Raw genomic sequence first — 22,854 nt, forward strand, 5'->3', positions numbered from 1 at the left:
TTAGTGCCATCCACTCTTATATAGAACCTAGAAATTTTGAAGAAGCACGTAAATGCCCTGAATGAATTAATGCCATGAACAATGAACTTGAGGCTCTGAGAAGAGCCAAAACCTGGGAATTCCAAAATCTTCCTAAAGGCAAGAAAACAATAGGGTGCAGATGGGTTTTCAAAGTAAAAACTAAAAGTGATGGATCCCTTGAAAGGTATAAAGCTCGCTTGGTTGCAAAAGGATATAGTCAAGAATATGGTATTGACTATGAAGAAACTTTTGCTCCTGTAGCTCGTATGGTCACTGTTCGATGTCTTATAACCGTTGCCTCTATCAACAAATGGAACATCTATCAAATGGATGTGAAAAATGCCTTTTTAAATGGCGATTTAAGCGAAGAAGTCTACATGGATGCTCCTCCTGGAATGGAGACTCCTAAGGGAAAGGTGCTTCGTCTTCAGAAAGCACTCTATGGTCTAAAACAAGCTCCCAAGGCTTGGTATGATTGATTTAACTCTGTTATGATTGAGAATGGTTTTTCCTCTTGTTTTACTGACACTGCTCTATTTGTTAGAAAATCCAATGCAGGGATTGTAATTTTACTTCTGTATGTTGATGACATGCTCATCACTGGGAGTGATTCTAACGGGGTTAAAAGTATAAAATCTATCTTAAAAGATAAATTTGAAATGTCTGACTTGGGTTTTTTAACTTATTTTTGGGGAATTGAAGTGGCATACTCTCTTAGAGGATATTTCTTATCTCAAACTAAGCTTGCTTCTGAGATCATTGACAGGTCAGGTATTACAGATGAGAAGCTGTGTGAAACTCCTGCGGTTGTAGGAGCAAAGATGAAAATTGATGATGGAGTTCCCCTGTTGGATCCTACACCCTACAGACAGCTTGTAGGATCTCTGATGTATCTGAGTATTACCAGACCAGATATATCCCATGCAGTCCATACTGCAAGTCAGTTTCAGCATGCGCCTACATCCGTTCACATGAGTGCCATCTTACGGGTCGTAAGATACATAAAGGGTACTCTAAATAAGGGAGTTTTTCTGTCCTCTTCCTCTGACTTAAAATTGATTGCTTATACTGACTCTGATTGGGGAGGTGATCCAAATAACCGTCACTCCACCACTGGTTTTTGTGTGTTCTTAGGAGACTCACTAATTTCGTGGAGATGCAAGAAGCAACAAAAGGTGTCGCTCTCCTCAACTGAAGCTGAATATCGTGCCATGGCCACTACTACTATGGAGATTGTTTGGATTCACCAACTGCTAGAAGACATGGGGATCAAAATTGAAGGACCCACCAAGCTATGTTGCGACAACAAAAGTGCAATCTACATTGCAAAGAACCACACCTTTCATGAACGGATAAAACACATCGAAATGGACTGTCACTATGTTCGTGAAGCATATCTCCGAGGAGTTATCGATCTTCCTTATGTCACGTCCGAATATCAGTTGGCAGATTTCTTTACTAAAGCCTTGTGCGCTCCGCGGTTCAACTTCCTTCTTGGCAAACTATCGGTCATCTTGCCCTAAGTTTGAGGGGGGGTGTTAAATTATGTAATCAAACTTGTAATTTCGTATATATATTTTATATATATAAGGTAATACATATACATATATATAATATATGTATATGTATTTACCAATTATATATATAAAATATATATAGTCATAGTAAGGGTAATTTAGGAATTTTACACATATTCTTTTTCAAGAATATGTTTTTTGTATTTTCTTTTTTTCTTTTTTCTTTATTTATTTTTGCTTTTTCATTTAATGCATTGTACATGCATTGGGAGGGGCCCAACCCACTAGTCGTTGGACCCCTCCAACGGTTGTGACCGTTGGAGGGGCTCCAACGACTATGTGGAGCCCCTCCCAAGGCCTCCTCCAAAGCCCTATATATATGGGCAGCTCCTCTTGTATTTCTTCAAGGGATTTGGGATTATAGCCCAACCTCTTTAGTGTTTATGAAACTTATGGGTGCAAGTGCACATTTGTGATTCGGTGTGTTGTGTTTGTTGTGCACAAGTGTTCTTGGGTGTGTATGTTCACACATTTATTCTTAAGGTTGTTGTGTTATCGACTAAAGTATCTTGTTGAAGATACTTTTACAATTGCAACATCGACCGAACAAGACATACCAAATAAAGTATCTCGAACATCACTAAGAAGCACATGATTTAATCCAATTTATTCTGAGAAAACAATGAATTCCACTTAAACAAATCACATCCAGCATACTTTAACTATGAGAAAGAAACTTATGAGACTGTGACATATAGAATTTCACCCAACCTCATGCATACAATTATACACTCTTATACATGGTTTCAAGTACTCAGATCTGATCACATCTAACAAACTAATAGAAAACTACAGACTTAATAGAAAACCCCAAATTAACGTATTGCTCTAGTATTACAACCATCAAAATAGCATAACATCTCTATACTGTCATACACTTAGAGATTTGTTATTTTAACAAAACACACATTCCTGATTTACTATTTTAATATGTCAATCATGCAAACTCACAATTTACTGTTTAAACATGTCACCAATTCCGATCAATATAATCATGAATCATGCATATACAAGAATGAAACATGAATCATCTCACAGTGATTTTATCACAGTTCCTAATACAATTTATTCAGGAAAAACCCAAATCCATTTTCTATCGAACACCCTAAGAGTTCAAACCCTGACTATATGTATGATTACCAGGAAATTCCTAAAGTATACCTACTTTAATGATACACAAATGTCATCACTGTACACATGTAATCAGAGGAATTCAATTCTGATAAAAATGAATAAAGTCTGGTTACAGGTACTTAAAACATAGGTATTCAGTCTTAATAGCAATTAATAACAGCATATTAATAGAGAAAATGACCGGAAAGGAACTCTGATAACATGTTAGACCTTACTCATTTACACAGATTCAGTTATGCATCACAGGAATTTGATAACCATTGTTATGTAATCTTAAATGAACCAAACTCAAGGGATCGGCTAACCTGTTATAAGTAAATTTCTATTATAAAAGAGTTTCTATTATTTAGGAACCATTTCACATTTTAACAACTTGTGCATCATAATGGCAACTCGTATAACTAAAACTCATAAAATGTATTACAGTATACAACCAAGAGTTGAACCCACCCAAATCGATGTGGATTTGAGACTTTAGGGTTAGGGTTTGGGGGTTTTCTGGCGTGGGATTTACCGAAATCCCCAACTGTCACAACACCCCTCGTGATTTGGGGATTTTCGATTCCCCCTTCCCACTCACTCACACCCCCAACACGCGAGTTACCTACAGAAAAAAAACAGTAACCTACCATTATCCGGCGAGGTTGTTGCGGCATCCACGAGAGGGGTCGGTCGGCTTGGACAGCACCACCACCGGCGAGGTTGGCTCCTCACTGCAAGGCCTCGAGCTGCGGCTTGGGATTGGAGGGAGCTTCGAGGTTTAGAAAGGTAGAAAAGAGTGAGAGAGAGAATGGGACAGCGAGAGAGGGAGAAGGAAGGGTTCGGGGTCCCTCCTTTGTAGGTGGGTGGCCTCCCGAAAAGGAAGGGAGGTATACCCTCCCGGCGGCTGCGGGGTGTTTTCCCCCAACTCCCCATCCCTTTGCGTGTTAGGGTTCAGCTGAACCCTAACACCCGATATATCGGGGGAGGGGTTCTCCCCCCTCTCAGGTTATGTTTATCGGGCGGCCCTCCTATCGCCCCCCCCCCCCCTTTTATTCCTCCCTGTAATAAAAGTTTATTACAGGGAGTGGGTCGGGTCCGGGTCCGACCCGCGAGGCTGGACCCAATTTGATTTGGGTCCGGGTCGCATGAACATTAGTGGACCCAGGGGTTGGATCCACTTGGGTCCGAACCGTGGATTTGAAAAATCTAATTTCTTAAATATTTATTTATATAATATTACTAGAATACACTAATATACGAAATTTTCTTTTGGATCCAATAACGGATCCTAGGCCCAAATCCACATAATTCTTAAGTTTTAGTGTAAAATTTGTGGTTATTACAGTAATGAATACAAAAACACAAGTCAATGCCTCTTATGGGCTTACAAAACACAAAAGCACAATGACCACTTATGAGTCGATACGAGAGCACATACAAAAGAGCCACTTATGGGCTTGAAACACAAGTAAAAAATAAAGAATATTATTGGTAAGAGTGCTTGAGAAAACATACATGAGAGAAGGGGGAGATCCCCTTTTATACACATAACTAGGGCTCAATAGAGCTGTTGGGAGCTCCCTTAATGGGCATAGCCTATTATAATGATTGAAATAACCAAAATACCCCTGATGGATGTATCCTATAAATATATATATATATATATATATATATATATATATATATATATATATATGAATAGAATTACATATACTTGTACTCTTAACACTTATCATCGTCGTTTCTTTTTCACCTAGTTTCCTAAACAGAGTAAATTTGTTTAACACGTTATAACTGGATTTAATTGAGTTTAAGTTGGCTTCACCTTGGGATTGGCTATAGAGAGCTGAACCCAATCATGTGAATCCATGAGCTTGTCTCCAGCTTGAAGACAAACCTAAGTGCGTTGAGCTGGATCCAGTAGCCTTGTAATTAGTACAACAACAACAACTACGCCTTCATCCCAAAACAATTGGGGTCGGCGATATGAACCAAAAAAGGAATTCATTTTGGGTCTTCCACATGAATCCTTTTCCTCCAATCATTTCTATCCAATGCCATGTGCTCGGTGAGGTTCAAAGCATTCATATCCTTTCCTATCATCTCTATCCAAGTCTTCCTAGGCCTACCCCTACCTCTTTTAACTAATATATTTTCCCATTTCTCCATCCTTCTAATTGGAGCATCATTAGGCCTTCGCCGAATATGTCCAAACCACCGTAAACGATTCTCTCTCATCTTATTTTCAATGGGTGCAACGCGTACCTTTTTACATATCTCCTCGTTCCGAATCTTATCTTTTATTGTATTTCCACACATCCATCTAAGCATCCGCATCTCAGCTACACTCATTTTTTGAATATGATGTCTCTTGGCAGCCCAACATTCCGTACCATATAGTAAAGCAGGTCTAATAGTCGTCCTATAAAACTTTCCCTTCAACCACAATGGCATTCTACGATCGAACAACACTCCAACTGCACTTTTTCATTTCATCCACCCAACCTTTATCCTATGATTTACATCTCCATCAATTTCTCCATACTTTTGAATGATGGATCCCAAATATTTGAAATAATCATTCACCGGTATTTCTTGCTCACCAAGCTTCACTACACTCCCATCACTACTTCGTTGCTTACTAAACCGACATTCCATATATTCAGTCTTACTCTTACTCAACTTAAAACCTATAGCTTCCAATGTCTGTCTCCATAATTCTAACTTAGCATTAACCCCAGCTCTAGACTCATCAATCAAAAAAATATCATCAGCAAACAACATACACCACGGCACATTTTCTTGAATTGATCTCGTAAGCTCATCCATCACTATCGCAAATAGGAAAGGGCTTAAAGCAGATCCTTGATGTAACCCAACCGTTATCGGAAAATTGGTTGTCACCCCTCCACAAGTGCGGACATTGGTTACTACTCCTTCATACATATCTTTAATTATACTAATGTACTTGAGAGAAACACCTTTCTTCATCATTGTCCACCAAAGAACGTCCTTAGGTACTCTATCGTATGCCTTCTCCAAATCAATAAAAACCATATGCAAATCTTTGTTCCTCTCTCTATATCTTTCAATAAGTTGTCTAAGAAGATGTATAGCTTCCATAGTTGATCTTCCAGGCATAAAACCAAATTGATTCTCCGATATCATGACAACCTTCCTTAACCTAGACTCAATCACCCTCTCCCAAAGTTTCATAGTATGACTCATGAGTTTTATACCACGATAGTTTGTGCAATCTTGTATATCACCCTTATTCTTATATAGAGGCACCAAAGTACTCTTCCTCCACTCATTAAGCATCTTATTTGTCCTCCAAATATTGTTAAAAAGATTTGTCAACCATTTTAAACATTTCTCTCCCAAGCATTTCCAAGCCTCGATAGGTATACCATCTGGGCCAACTGCCCTTCTTGATTTCATTTTCTTCAAAGCCTCTGCAATTTCTTTCTTTTGAATCTTGCGCATGAAGTCACGATTCATCTCATGAAAAGGAATGGAGAAGTCTCCAAGATCCTGAGCATGACTTTCATTGAATAGCTTATCAAAATAATCTTTCCATCTCTCCTTAATCTCCTCACCCTTTGTGTTTCATCTTTGATACATCTAACCATACCCAGATCCTTCGATTTCCTATCTCTCATCTTTGCAAGCCTATAAATATTCTTCTCGCCCTCTTTGATATCCAACTTGTCATAAACCTCCTTATATACCTTATCCCTCGCGTTCCGAACTGCTTTTTTAGCTTCCTTCTTTGCTATCATATACTTCTCCAAATTCTCATTATCACGACTCTTACTTAGATTTCTATAACACTCTCTTTTAACCTTAATAGCTAATTTGACATCCTCGTTCCACCATGATGTATCCTTACCTAGCGGTGCACCGCCTTTCGACTCACCCAATACCTCCTTAGCCACCTTTCTCATACCTCCCGCTATCTTATTCCACATTGATTCTGAATCCTCCTCAAGACACCAATCAGCTTCTTTGACTACCTACTCTACAAACATTCCTTGTTTAGCTCCTTTCAGTGCCCACCACTTAATTCTAGGATCTATCATATGTGTATCTCTTTTGCGGCATTGTCTAATTCTAAGATCTAAAATTAAGACTCTATGTTGTGTAGCTACACTTTCTCTTGGTATAACCTTACAATCAATGCAACAACCTCTATCTCTCTTTCTAAGTAGGAAAAAATCTATCTGACTCGTATTAACCCCACTTTTAAATGTTACTAGGTGAGACTCTCTCTTCCTAAACCAAGTGTTTGCTAAGATCATATCATAGGACAAACCAAAATCTAAAATCCTTTCTCCACTTTCATTTCTTTCTCCTATACCATGGCCTTCATGGATACTCTCAAATTCATCCCTACTAATGCCTACATGCCCATTAAAGTCACCGCCGATGAAAAGCCTTTCTACATAAGATATCCCTTGTACTAATCCATCTAAATCTTCCCAAAATTGATGCTTAATAGAATCATCTAAACCTACTTGAGGTGCAGCCTTGTAATTAGTATTGATGCAAAATTTCAACTTGACTAATTGTGTTACCTGTATTGTTTGCAGTGCATTGTAAGATTGATTTACTTGCGGAGATACCATGGACGTGTATCATTTATTCCTGCACCTGGCTATGAAGCCTATGGTGATCCTGTCAATGAGCAAGAGAGATCTCTTAGCCACCTTAGCAGCTTGTGTGAAAGTCAAGGTGACCAGAATGCCTACTTGGGGCCTTTATGTTCCTTAGAACCTCAGACATGGAGAACTGTTGATGGACCGTTTATTTTGATTTGGCTACACAATGTTCCATGGGGAAGCGAGACTGCTATGCCAGCACCTGATGCTAAGGTTGTACCTATTTTCTTTTCAATCTGGCTGCACAATGTTCATGGTAAAGCTTTTGTTGGCAGGTCAACTCTGCCTATCTTTTTTGAAAGCATCTAAAAGTGGATTTTTTTCCTTTGTTTTTAGATGCATATTTACTTGAAAGTTATCAAGGTAACTCAATATCACTTACTCTTTGGAATCCATATTGGGCCAACATTTCTTGTACGGTTATTGAAGCATGTTCTCTGAATAAACATCAAATGTAAAATTAGTCACCAAATTGTTCATGATGCTGGCTTTATTGATTGGGTTTTAAGTATGCCTCTGCAGCTCAGATATGCAAGAGATAATGAGTAGTCCAGGTCCTATCACCTTGCCAACTCTTGTAATTGGTTGGGCTGTTTGTTGCAGTGTTTTTGTCAAAATTTCAAAACATATGGCCATAATTGGTGATTTCAAAATTTAAAAGGTATTAATGGAATTCAAAACGGCATGTCTTATTCCCCTGAAGGCATCAATGAGCAAACAATGCCAGAAGGAACAGATTCTGGTATTATGCACCTTTTCATTTAAATCATAAGCTGTTCATTTATTTGACGAAAAAATGTAGGCAAATTGCAGTGATCAGGTTTCTCTTCGTGGCCCTCTGCACAATTCGGGCAAAAGATCCTTTGTTCATGATACATTCGAGAAATTGATATTTTGGTCAATGGGTCTTAAAGCAGATGGAACTGTATGTACTTTTTTAGTAGTAATGTCTTATCAATAGCCATATAACTGATCAAAATTGTGTTGTATTGTATTGTGTTGTACTTTTTAGTAGTAATGGGTTTTCTATTGGTATTGTATTGTGTTGAACACTCCCATTCAGTCTGGACAAGATTTCATTGCTCATAGACTTGCATTGTGTTGAACATTTCTGATGCAGCTTTCATTTGTTATGCAGTTCTCAGATGGCTACTTGGACCTGATTATGATCAGGGATTGCCCAAAATTGACATTACTAAATATAATGTCAAATGTAAGTAATGGTGGTCATGTCAAGTCCCCATATGTCTTGTACCTCAAGGTAAGATTGCTTGTGTCCCTATTGTTTTTAGCTTTCATTTGTTGTGGTCTATATTCAACTACAAATGCTCAATTTACAGCCTATGTCATGGTTGACACATGGCCGTGTATATCAAGTAAAAAAGATTGTAGAGAAAAACATGCTAATATAGTTAAATCTGGGCAGATGTTAAAAAATGTCTTTATATGGAAAAACCTACTTAACACAGGTCTAAGCTCAGAGTTCTTTGTGGATCATGTGCTTCAGACTGTTATGATCCAAGGAAGAGCTATAATGACTTCCTAATTTGGAATCAGACCTATAGTGGTCAATCACTCGACCCGGTTTCTTTGGTCATGTATCAATTTTGATAATCTTGTTGCTTCAGCCAGTGGAAATACCTGGACTAATTACTTGGGTTTATGAAGGTAAAGGCTTTATATTTGGAACCAGGCCAGCGTGTGGACCAATCACACAAGGGGGGTATCATTGACTGTGATGGTGAAGTCTTGGCCAGAGGTGAAGGAACATATAAATTTGGGCAGCAAGACCTTATGGCTTATGGCCCCATATATATGACTGTAGACAAGGGTTTGGCCACTGTGTTCTCTCCAAAGTAATATTGTCATTAATTGATTGGTGTTTTCATTTTGATTAGACAAGCTCGCTATATGGATCAGAAAACTAGAGAGAATTGATGATTCATGTGTATAGCAGAGTCCACATTTCTTGCAGAATCGTGCTGGACGAAACTGTTTTCAGTTAGAACACCCCTGATGTTCAAGATCAGACAAGACCTTATGACTAGTTTGCTGGTCCGCATTACACAGGCATCTGAATTACTTGATCACCATTTTCATGTGATGATATTTCACTAATATTATGATGCTGTTTTTATTGTGGAGGTGTCTCAACTTGACCTATTTGATAAAAGAATGTCAATCTCTCATGCCAGTTGAAGCACAAGTGGTGGTTTGATGCAATCAATTGGACCGCACTAACTCTTTACTATTCGTTTCTGTTTCTTTTGTTGTTTTTTTGTGGTTTTCGTGATGTTTGCATGTACAAATATTAGCCAAATTCTAATTTAACTGGTTAAGAATCCTTTTTACCTTTCCATAAACAGATGTATCTATATCAGTGTCACCCATATCGCCCATATATTGAAAATATTGTGATATTATCGGCTATTTCAAGGTGGACGACAATGTCGAGAATAATCACAATATTTTTCAATATATTGAAAAATTATATTTCTCGAGATAATATCATGATATTATCACAATAAATATCGCTATAGAAAGGACGGAAAGGAAAGGAAGAAAAGGAATGAAAGAAAAGAAGGAAGAGAAGAAAGGGAGGGAAAAAAGGAAAGGAAAAAAGAAAGGAAAAAAAGAAAAAGGGAAGAAAGGAAGTAAAGGAAAGGAAAAAAGGAAGAGGAGAAAGGAAGGGAAGGAAAGGAAAGGAAATGAAGAAAGGGAACGAAGGGAAGAAGGGGTTGTTTCTATTTTTACTTATTTTTTAGATTTTTTATATATTGCCGAGATATTCTTGAGATTTATCAACTTTTGAAAATCTCTTCAATAAATTAGCTTTAATGATACAGGTGACTATGATATATATATTCTGACTGGTTTGGAACACGGATTTGATTTATGTTTGGATGTAGACCTGGTAATGGTTTGGTGTGGACGCATCGATCGTTGTTCAGTCTTGGTTTGTTAAGAAATACTGTGCCTGAACTTTGAGCATGAACTTGTCTTGAGTTTGGTGAGCCATGTTTGAGCTTGGACCTGGATCAACTTGCCACAAAAACGAGCCAAGCTTGAATACCTCACCCTAGCCATGTTAGAGCCTATTCTGAACTTGGCTTGACCGCATCGATTTACCTGATTCTGTCCTTGATCTGATTAGACTAGGTCATTTTTGTTTTGTATCTTAACCAGATTCCATACATAAGACCCAGATCTGGTAATATGGGCTGGATCTAATTTGGATCTGGCCTGAAACTCCAACCAATTTGCGTGCCTGCCTCCAAATCATTTCACACAAGCTTCTGAATAAAAAAAAGGGTTTGCTCAACCTCATTGGACTTGGGTCATTCCAAGGTCGGATCCAGATAAGAGGATCCTATATGAGTTCAGCAGGGTACTTTTAATTGTGCCTTCTTGAGATGAGCCTTTAGTCCTTGCACTCGAGAAGTTGCCAAAGTCATTGTCAAGTTTTTGGACATGGCCCTAACTGGACATGATTTGGAACAAATGGGTCAGGTTTTTGGCCTTCACATAGATCTGCTAGGTTGCCCTTTATTTGGATCTACAGGACTTGTATCTGGAACAGCAAACCTGTTAAGGTTCCAGTTACAGTAGGGATCTGGTTCGTAGCTGATCTTAAACTTCATGGCCCATCATATTCAATGGACAAATCTGGATCCAGTGTTGCCAGGTTGAATCCTTTTCATGTTTGAGCCAATTTTGGAACATATATCCATATTCAAGTGGGCTGAGCAGGTTATGAGTCCATAATTTGCAGGACCAAATTGCGAGTTGCTCATCTCAGATGTAGGGATGTGAATGGGTTGGATTTTATCTGATATCCAACCAAATTTGATTCTGTTTGGTAAGCCAAAACCATATCTGATTATAATCGGATGTGGACATGGTTTTGATTTTTTTGCTACCAAATCTAACAAATATCCAAATTTGATGGATATCCGAATCTGTTTACATGTAAAAAAGTAGACACATCCCATCCGAATCTGATTAGTTGGATATGGTATTGGACACATCCCATCCAAATCTGATGGGTGTCATTCTGCCAATGTTATCTGATGGGATGCAATCTGGACCATAATTTGCCCAGATCCACTGCTGTCCTTTGCCAGACACATGTCCAAATCTTACAATTATCAGTTTTAAATACTTCCAGGTTCACCCCAAGTAAAAACCAAACGTAATTTATTCATTCAAATGTTCCAAAATAAAGTCTCCAATGCTAGTTGGATCTCAGGCCAGCGCGAGATCCACTTAGACTTGCACAAGCAATGTTATCTCTGGACACGGATCCTAAAACTTATTAGGTCCACATCCAGTTCCTATGGGGTTGTGGGAACCAAACGATAGGGGTGTCAATCAGTCAGGTTTGATCCCGACTCAATCCATACAAAACCCTATAGGGTCAGGGTTTGGTGATAAAGTAGAAGGTCCATTTAAAATCCAGGTCAGACTCAAAGGGTCCGAGCTGGGTATGGTTTGTGAAATTTCACACCAGACCTTGGTCTGACCCAAGTTCCGATTATGATCTGTGATTTTTCAAAGTAAAAAAGATTAAAAAATATTATTTTACTGGGTTTGGACTGGGTCTGGTTCATGTAATTTTTATAGAAACTGTGTATGATTTTCTTGTGGTGGATCTTATTGGAACAAGGTCCAGACCCAGTACAAGTACATCAAAATCTAGTCCGGGTATGGACTCACCTGGATCCGAACCAGATCCAACCCATTGGCACCTGAGGGCTGACAACAGGTCGGATACCCAATCCATCAGGGTATACCCGAACCCGACCAAATAACAAGTTCCCGGGTTGTCGGTCACAAAAATGGAATCCCAAACCAGAAACTGTATAATTTCAAAAAAAATATATATTATAATTGAGTTGGGTATCGGGCAAAAAAATGTGTCCTAAACTGGGTTTGCATATTTCCCAGGTTGGGTTCGAGTTGACCCAAATAATATTCGGGTCAGCACTCTTCATGTCCATACCCGAGAAATTATGTTCGGATCCGGTCTGTTACCCGATATAAACCCGACCCGTTGACAGCCCTAACAGTGGAGATCAGAAAAATGGTAATAAAATAAATTAACTGACATAGAGTGTGACCCACAACCCGTGCTCGTGCACCAAAACGGGGGTGGAAACGTGTGCCACAATCTCCTTTCTTGCACGTGTTAAAATGGCAAAACCATGTGCTCTGCTGATGTGCCAACACCTGGACGTTTGTGCCCGTACGCCACGAGGCGCACGCTGCTGTTGCATCTCTTGCGTGGACGTTTCTGATTGGTTGGTTTGTGATGGGGTTTCTGCGTTTCCGTTTCCAGCTTCTCGGTTCTTACTGTTACGGTTTTATTATTATTATTTTTTTTAGGGAAGCTATGATTAGGGACCCCTATCCGAACAACAGTCGGCTCATGTGACAGAGGGATTCGATCCTGAAACTTCAGCTTGACACAAGAACCCGCCTTTTTTTTAATGATGACAGCTTCTTCTTCTTTTTGATGATGAAGGTTAAGAGAGAAAAAAGAGCAAAGGCAGCAGCCATCACTTCTACGATTGGATAAAGCATAAGAACTTAGTCCGAAACCTGATATTTACACTTTATCGGATTCAGAATTTAGTCTAATTAGGATTTTAGTAAAAACTTAATACCGAATTTATTGGATTTGGATTCGAATCAGATATTGGTTACATCCTACCCGTTGACATCCCTAACCCTTTCAACCAAATTCAAGAACGCCCCTTGGCTATGTACAACTGTGACGTTGCGCTGAGCCGTTGTGACTTGATTTTTGAGTTTCGTATGCGCTTTCAACCTATGAGTAGCCAATCAGGCCAGCACATCTGGTCCTCCTCTGTTCAGACACATGATTATGAATGGCTCCCAACTCTGTATGATGTCCACACATTTTTACAGCGTCCAATCTGGCAGAGGTTCGTATGGCGGCTCGTTTTGTTCACATGTGCCTAGGAATCGTTTCCCATCCATCGGTTTCGGCCTCTTTGAAGTCAAAATTTCTCTCTCTCTCTCTCTCTCTCTCTCTCTATATATATATATATATATATATATATATATATATATATATATATATATGTGTGTGTGTGTGTGTGTGACAAAAGGGTATAACATCGAACACCCATTTCGTTCGACGCAAATCAAATATTTTTTGTGCTTAAAAACTCTTTAGCAGCAGTCAGCGACCGCCGTTAAAACATGCAAAATTGAATACGTGGCATGCAACCACACATTCAGTTTTGTTTGTTTCGTTGAGCGTTCGAGTATTACATGCAAACTATTTTGAATCAACAGGAACTGTCTGATCTTCATGTCGATTCCTTCGCTTTCTTGTCGAATGGCCTTCCCGACTACAGAACCACCTGCAGTAGCTCTCGCTCGGCCCCCAAAACCACCCACAACAGAGGAAGGGGTGGCAGACTCCCTTTCCAACCATCAGAACCATGCCAGCAGGGTCAATCCCGCCCAATGACCAAGTAGCACCTTTACCTCCTGCTCCTCTTCCACCAACTATTAAGAGAGAGAGAGAGGAAAGAGGATAAAAGGGAGGTCATCCGATGAAGCCATCCGGCGGTGGAAGTGGAGGAAAGGATGATGGTGAAAGGGGAAAGAGGAAAGAAGGGAATGGAGAAGAAGAGAAAAAAATGTTCAAAGATCGGTCCCAAAAATAGTTGACATATTTACTCAGTTTACGTATTGTAGTTTCTTTCTCCCTCTATATATATATATATATATATATATATATATATATATATTTTATTTATTTATTTATTTATTTATTTGCAAAACCCTTTTTTTTAGGTATTTTTAACCTTTTAGATATGATCTATATGCTCTGTTTTGTGGGGTTTGGCTTTTGGACCGCCCAAATGTGACGTGTAAAGGTTTTATGGGTGATGCAAAAATTGATAGCCATAAAAATTTAAATTTGTTGACACATTTTTTTTTTCCAAAAAAAAACATGATCCAACTATTCCTCAGTACGGGCTACTTCAAAAGTCATAGCATGTGTTTTTTACTCGTGTCTTTATTATTGTTTGTTTATCGAGAAAACATGTTTTTAAAAGATTTTTTTATTGCAATGTGAGTCATTGATTATTAGATTCTTTTGACACTCATCTAAACATAAAAAAAAACATTTAATAAATGTTTTCTACAAAACTAATAATGATATTGGGCATTGGTAAGGGCGTGCCTACTCTTCATCGTCAAAATGCTTAGTTCATGTATTTATAAAAAATATTGTTGACTTGTGCTTCTTCTTTTTTTAATGCGCATGTGTATCTCCTGGGGGTTTCGAATCCTAGAGCTGTCGATTATGATAGTGTGACCATCTCATTCCACCCAAACAAAGTCCACCTGTACTTTTAGAATGTCTATATATAAAGAGCTCACCATCTATCTCAACATTTCTGGAGACACCCCAACTATCTTGAAAAATGCCAAGATGAATGATTGTCAGCCAGGTCACTACCATAGTGACAAAAGTTTTTTTTTTTTTGACAAAATCTCGTTTGTCAAAAACTCACGAGAAATTGAAATTTTTTCATAAATCTTGCATTTTTGGCAAAATCTTGGCAATAAAAAAATAAATTAAAAAATATAAAATTATTTTTTATAAGAAAATATTAATAAAAAATATTTAAAAATAAAAATACATGGTTTTTCACTATAAATAACCATTTAAAACGTAAATATCATATTTAAATCATGGTATTTATGTTTATTTTTCATAAATCTCACTATATTTGTTACATAAGTCACTACACATAGAGTCTGAATTGGGTGCAATCACATGGCACAAATTTTGTACATTAAGCACCCGATTGCCTTCCATCAAACCTTGAGCCCCACAACTTACAGCCCTTTGTCAATCATATTGCACCTCATCTTTTCACCTACACATCCACCATGCAGTGAAGTTGCATATAAGGCGAAGACAATGTGAAGATTTATACAAATATGTGACAAGTTTTTGATATATTCGTATGTAAAACCCATGAAAAAAAATTTTGAACCCAGAGTTAGATCCAGATCCGACCCGGACCTGATAATTCATTAGGGTTATAACACCCAACATAGGGGGTGAGCATTTTTAAAACCCTCTTCCTCCCGCGCGCCTCTCTCCCCTTCCCCCCTCGACTGAAAAAAAGTAAACCCCTTTGGGGTTTCCTGAATCGCACCCCCCCCCCTTGCCTTTAAGAGCACGCAAGGGTGAGGGAGGAGCCCTCACCCGTGTTCTCTTCCTCCTCCTCCTTCTCTCCTCTCTGCAACCCCCAACGAGCCAGACGCCCGCCGCTCACCCGCTTCCTCCCGTCTGGTGTACCTCAATGATCGCCTACCATCGACGGTGACCTCGCATGATGTCGCCCCCCTTCTAGGTATGCTCTCCTCCTTCTCCCCTCTTCTCTCTATGTACGTCGAGAGGCCGACTGGAGGTCGGCGGCCCCCTTTTGTGCCCCCCCCCCCCCCCTCTCTCGCTCCCTGCGTATGACAGCACCAACCGACGACGCCAACCCTCACTCCTTCCAGGTATTTTTCTTCCTCCATTCTTGTCTTCTTCTTCTCTCCTCCCATCCGACCTCCAGTCGACGGAGCATCGACCGACAGCCCCCGCGCCGCTCCCTCTCTTCTGCTCCCTTTTTTAGCGAATCGAACGCCGGCAACCACATCGTCGTTGTTTTCCTCCCTCCCTTCTGCTCGTGTTCCGGCACTCGACACCGACGACCACACGAACACCCTTTTTGTCGCTTACGCCCATCTCTGTTTGGGTATGTCAGAGGGTCGATAGGAGGCCAATGGTCCCTGCTACATCCTCTTCCTTCTCTCTCCTTGCTGTCGAAGGCTGGTGGCCCCCGTCGTGCCCTTCTCGCTCTCTTTGTCGCCTGTAGTAGGCAGTTTAGACAGGGGCCTTTGCCTCTGTCTCATGAGTCTCGGCAGGTCAGTGAAGGGCAACTCTCCCCTGCTGTTGTTTGCTTCTCGACATGCAGCGGCACATCCCTGCTGTCGTGGGTCTTCCCAGCGAGCAGAGCCACGCCCCTGCTGCCACTCGTCTTTCCAGCAAGCAAGAACATCGCCCCTGCTACCATGGGTCCCTTGGCAAACAGGGGTATGACCCTGCTGCCATGCATTTCCGGTAAGCAGGGGAGAAGCGCCTGCTGCCGTATGTTCTCGGTAAGCAAGGGCTTTGCCCCTGCCATTTCTTTTTAACTTCTCCAAGTAAGGGGCGAATCCCCCTACCATTCTAAGAATATTGTCAGGCAGACGCAGGATCCCTACCTGCGCGGGTGGTTCGGAAGGCAGGGGTCAGTCTCCTGCCTCTGCACAAATTTTTAGTAGGTGGGGGCGCAGCCCCCTGCCGCTTGCATTTTCTGCATGCAGGGGCTCTACCTCCATGTTTTCTTGGCAAAGAGCCCCTATCGTCCAGCAAGGAGTCCCTGTCGCTTTTCAACACGCGGGGCCAGGACTCCCATTTTCCTCTCTTTTTGCTCATCAATATTTTGCAACATATCAAGTGTTCTCCTATTTCGCAGACTTCGCAATGGATCTCGCTCATGCCCCACAACTCATGTCATACATCACCTACAGTCATACGCACGCGCAACGACGCAACCTCCTGAGGTAGGGAAAAGAGAGAGGAAAGAGAGGAAGAAAGGTGGAAGAAAAAGAGGAAGAGGGTTCCTCTTCTCCAACAACCCTTGTTCCACCATCATTCTTCTCTATTTTTTTATTTTTATCAAAGGTATGAGTCTTCTATTTTGATTTTAAGTGAGAAATCGAATGCCAATTCGATTTCATGTAATATTTTAGTTGAGAAATCCATGGGAAAAACATGTAGAGTATGTGTTCTTACAGATCTCATGGAGGATGACGCATGGATCATCCTCCATAGCTGTATTTTTTTTTGTATACTTTACCCTTTTTATGAATTAGAAATTTTGTACTAGTATAACAAAATTTTTATTCTTGATGAGAGGAGTTATTTTAGGAGTCCTTTATGTGTTATTGATTTCCAACAGAGGGTTTTGATATGGGTTGTGTAAAAGCATGAAAGTATGCATTTGAAATCATGTTATATACATATGTTTTTCAAAAAATATATGTGTAATGGTGTACTTATTGAAACCATTGAATATATATTTATTGTTGAATAAGTATACACAAATAGGCTTAATGTTCGTGTTAGATTCTTTTGAACACGCACATGATTTGATTTGTTTACGATCATATGTGAATGTGAGCATGTTCGAATCTGCTTGTTTGGGTCTTAAAAAAAAATGGGTATTCAGTTATGCTTTTTAAATTTATTTCAAGGTTTGTTAATTAAACTAAAGCTGGCTTGTTGTGTATAAAAGAGTGGGGTTTGGTTTCATATGCTCGGAATTGATACGATACGCATTAACAATATACTATTTCAAGTGATTTTTAGTGCTCGTATACACTTAAAAAGAACGTGCCTAGTCATGTGATTATTTTTTATATTTTTGCTAAAGTACGGTGGACTTAATTTGATGAATGAAATTCTTCTTATGCTTTAGTTTGATTTTAGCATTGTTGGATATGAATGCATGTCTGTTAACATGTTATTGCAAAGTTTGTACATGTGCATACATGATATGAATGTGTGCAGCTCTGAAATTTCAATTTCAATTTCCATTTCTAGATCCGGGTTATATTCATGTGTGTGGATGTTAACACATGTTATGAATGAAAAGTTTCATGTGCCTACATTTATGAGACATGCTTAATTATTGTGCATTTATGGATTGGTTTCAAGTGCATGCGCATACATGAAATCGATGTGTGTTTAGCATATACAATCCTGCATAAATGTTCCCATATACTTATGAATCATGAATGAATGCATGTGTATTAAGTGATTACATGAAAGCAATTTCACATGGATGGTGAACACATGCATATGACTGTGGTAGCTCATGCACATTGTTAAATTGGTATGAATGAATGTGCATTTGGAATCATGTTGGTATCATTGCATAAATTGATATTGTTATGATTTTTGCATATGATGCATCGATGGTCGAAATGAATCATCATGTGCCTGATCGGCCTTGAGTTTTGGTTTGTTCTTCCTTTATGTATTTTAAATGCATAGCAAAAATCACATCTATTTTTATTACATTGTTCTATGTGTTTCCACGGGCGGGAGTCCCGTGATGGTTCTCGCAGAGGTAGATGCGAGCTTTTGCCTTTGCTTTTGCATGTTGAATTGCAAAACTCAATAATTGACTTTTAATAAAAAGATAATGAATAAGAACAGTGTGATATACATTCTGGATCTTCCATCGGAAGAGTGAGAATCTTAGATATTCGGTTTTGGGGAACCACGATGATACAAAAACTTCTTGTGCTTTACTTTGACTCCTGAACCTGATATTGAGGTTTTTTCTTCTGACCACGGTTTTAGGGAGAGTTTGCTACTTTACCTAGGGGTAGTGTGTTTGACACAACTGTTATTTTGATATACCAAAGAAATAACACTTGGGGACGTGGAGGGTCCTCAGTGTCCTGACATTTAATGTGGAGGTCTAATGTTCTGAAGTTGATTCGATCGAAGGCTAAGTCTGAGACCCAGTAATAAAATATAACTTGTGTGTTAAACTACCCTGAGAACCTAACTTGACTCCTAGAAATTATACATGTTTGGTGTATCCACGGGCAACAGTAATTAAAAAGAGGAACTTAAATTGTATGCATTTAATAGGGCATGCATATGGAAAGAAAAACTTTAAGAGAAGATAATAAAGTGTTCATGCATTGCACATAAATCATGCATAATCCTGCTATGCATTAGAACATGCATATTTACCAGTTTCCTTAATTATTATATGTTGGTGGATGCATGATATTTAATTTTTAATACATGTTAAATGTCTTGCTTACTTAAATTGTGATTCCTGTTATTGATTAATATTCCTTCATACCAAATAAATGCTTCATGTTGCATGAATGCTTAATTGAATTGTGTAAATGTCATAATTGTATTTCTCTAAACTATGACATGAAATTTTATATGTATTCTTTATGCTCATTTATTTCATTAGAAAGATTAGTACGCAGAATTCTTCAAATTTCTGACACCCTCTATTTGTGGTTTTTCGCAGCCGCAAGAGACCAGTGAAGCGACTAGCTTCTGGTAGAGTTACAGTTGTCACATTTTTACTAAACAGTACATAAAGGGACAATGTTGCTCAATCTTCTTTATTTTTCTTTTACATTTAATTGTCTATGCATTCTGAATTTCATTTATGCAATTGTCTCGAGACTTATCACTTATTATTCAATAAAGGTTTGGTTTGGTATGAATGATAATTGTAAGCTCTATTGTGGTTGGTTGTTTTATCCAATTGGGAGTAGAACTGTAAAGGCCTCAGGTTTCTGGGAAGACTTTCGCAATGGTTTAAAAAAAAATCTTCATTTTCAAGGGGTATGAGTTGGGGTTGTTACATCGTATCTCTTTTTGAGTTGTTATAAACATAGTTGTCACTTTTTAGTTATATCTAGTGACTGAGAAATTATTGAGAAGGAAATGACTTTTCTGAATAAAATAAAATATTTTATTTATGCAACAAAAGAAAGATTCACAATTTTTCAGTTGGTAAAACTCTTGAGGTCCTCTTTACCTAGTTTTAACCTTGGGAAAAGAGAGGCTTTTTTCCTATGAGGTTCTCTTAACTTAGTGACATTTACAAGTTGCCCCTACTAGATGAGCAAAGATCTTATAAGTTTTTTTTCATTCAAAAAATGATCAACACATTTCATTAAATACTTCACAATTTGTCTGATGATAAAAACCTCAAATATTGAACTTCTTTAAGACCTTTTACCATGCACATGTGTGAAACTCACAAAGTTCACATGATATATCACTTCACTCGTCGGGTCTCGCACATACATATTGTATCTAGTTTGAACCTCTTTTAAGTGTGAGTTTGCAATATCCAACGAGCAGGGCGATATATCGCATGAATTTTTTGAGTTTCACACATGCGAAAGGTAAAAATGTCCTAACAAAGTTGGCTATTTGTAATTTTAGTTATTAAACTAATTTTAGCAAATTATGATATTTTTAAAGAAACTAGTCATTTTTATCGTATAGTATGGTCATATTTATTTTTTCATTCTTTATCTATAAAGATATGCGGCCATGAAGACAAAATTGAGCTTGAAATGTGAAGGTCAACAAAAGAAAGGGGCGCCGCAAAATTCTTGACCCCCCCCCCCCCCCCCCCCCCCCTCCCCCCAAGATCTTCTATCAATGGTTTAGTGGAAACATGATTATTGGATTCCAAATGATGGTAACCCATGCTTGAACAAGTTAAAGCCAGGGAAAAAATATAACCAATTAAGGTTTTCACAATGTTGATGTTTAAAGTGTTCACATAAAATACAGCGTCTCTGCATCATGCATCTCCCACACAGCCACCCATCTTGGCACTTCTCAAGATGGGCGTGGACTCCATCTCGAGAAATGTTGAGATGGGTGGCTGCCCTCATGTTTAAATTTTTCATCATTCTTTTAACATATGGGCAAAAGGTCAGTCCAATATCCTAATTGTTGTAATGAGAATGCAGCTTGCGTTCAAGTATAACGAGTGACTAGTAGGGGTGTCAGTGTGTCAGGTTTGACCCGGACCTGACTAGTACCAAACTCTATAGGGTCAGGGTTTGATAATAAATAAGAACGTTCGATTAAGGGTCCTATATGGAGTAGAGTATGGTTTGTGAAATTTCATATTAGACAAAGGTCCAACCGGAGTTCTGACTAAGATCTGTGGTTTTCAATGTAAAAGAGATAAAAAAATTATTATTTTATAGGATATGGACTGAGTCTGGTTCATGTAATCCTTATAAGACCTGGTATGGTTTTCCTTATGGTGGACCCGATCAGACCCGAGTCTAAACCCAGTACCCACACCTCAAAGCCAAATCTGAGTTTGGATCTGAACCAGTTCTGATCAGCCTGTTGTCACCTCTAGTAAATAAGCTTTGTTGTATTATAGAGACATTGATGTCATCTTTTCATTGAACCAAAAATTTTATCGCCACGTGTGCCAGGCACTGTAAATTAATTCGATCAATCCAATCCACTAGGATCTTTTTTTTTAAAGGGTAATGTTTTCTACCCTATCTCACGGGTTGTGAAAACCTTCCATACGTGATGGTTTCGTAGAAATCAGCCCTTGGGATCATGTTCTTTTGATATATAGATGTCCAAATTTTTAGGGGTGGAAGAATCAATGGCCTATAATATATCAAAATTTCAAAGATAAAAAAATATATTTTTACGTTGAAAAATACGGTTCAAGGGTGGGTTCATACTATTTTGGTAATACTGAACAAATCCAAGTGGTTAGATTTAGTCAACCTCCCTTAAGTTTCAACTAGGTTTCCTAGACGAGGATAGAAAATACTTTCCCTTCTTTAAAGTCATAATTCACAACAAACACGCAGTGTAGAAAAACCTCAAGTTATCAAGATATAACACAATATTCAGCCAGATCCAAACGCAAAACAAAACCGACCAGACAAAGATCGAGTACAAAACTGGATCCAGCCCATGCTCCAATAAGAATCTAAAACATGGTAAATCTAGGCCCCATCTGTTGAGAACCTCAAAACTAGGTGCCCACCTAGTTTTCCACCTAGTTTTGAGGTACATATTTCCCACGTCTGAGAATAGACTACAAAGTGTACCCCACCTTAAGGTCTACAAGGGTTCCCCTCATCTGGTAGGGGCCACTTCACCAAGTTGATGGGACGTCATAAGTTGGAAACCCACGATCAGCGTCCCTTTCCGCATGGTTGAAGTTGAGTGTACTCTTGGGTGAGCAGCGGGGACCTCAAGGGTTTTACAAACCGGAGGACAGTCAGTGTAGTTGGTGCTGGGTTTTTTTTTCTTGGATTATAAAAAAAAAAAATGTACCCCACCTTAATCATGAATTAGTAAGGAATGACATACTTGATATGAAATAAATAAATAAGCTGTCTAACCCAATGTTGTCATTGTTAGTATCTATGTGTATATACGCTTCACTCTTGAATCAGTTATTTTTTAATAAATATACAAAATATTTAAAATTATTTTAATAGCTTTAACATGTGTCATACGTAATATTTTTTAAAAAAAAAATTGCCAGTTCAAAACAATTCACGATACATAGCCGATACTGATACTAACAACATTGGTCTAACCTATCAACCATGTTTCAACACCATTCATGCAAGGATGTTTTTGGCAATTTCATCCTCAAGAGCATAGTTGCATAGGAACCATAGTTTGCCCTATCTATCTCATTTTAGTCATATTTGGTATTGGTACAAATCTCTCATAAACACCCAAGAAATTCATTTCTAAATGCATATGAAACTTGTCCCTAAATATAAGAAACTAGGTTTTTTATGTAAGTGAAACCAATACCAAACTT

The 22,854-nt window shown here is 38.7% G+C and overlaps 1 protein-coding gene across 3 annotated transcripts in view; it reads left to right on the top strand.

Moving 5' to 3' along the window:
* LOC149844527 (sphingosine kinase 2-like) overlaps positions 1 to 9,738 on the top strand; it is an 80,687-nt gene extending 70,949 nt beyond the window's left edge. The window contains exons 8-10 of one of the 3 annotated variants that reach the window (XM_089994673.1): positions 7,307 to 7,631; positions 8,514 to 8,636; positions 9,044 to 9,738. In XM_089994673.1, the coding sequence (XP_089850799.1) occupies positions 7,307 to 7,631; positions 8,514 to 8,596 (408 nt within the window). In that variant the 3' untranslated portion in view covers positions 8,597 to 8,636; positions 9,044 to 9,738. The remainder of the gene's footprint in view (positions 1 to 7,306; positions 7,632 to 8,513; positions 8,637 to 9,043) is intronic. The other 2 variants (XM_089994667.1, XM_089994679.1) reach the window with 2 other exon arrangements.
* Positions 9,739 to 22,854: the final 13,116 nt, after the last annotated feature.

This window comes from Nuphar pumila, chromosome 2 (assembly GCF_984573655.1).
Source record: "Nuphar pumila chromosome 2, dmNupPumi1.hap1.1, whole genome shotgun sequence".
Classification (NCBI taxonomy): Eukaryota; Viridiplantae; Streptophyta; class Magnoliopsida; order Nymphaeales; family Nymphaeaceae; genus Nuphar; species Nuphar pumila.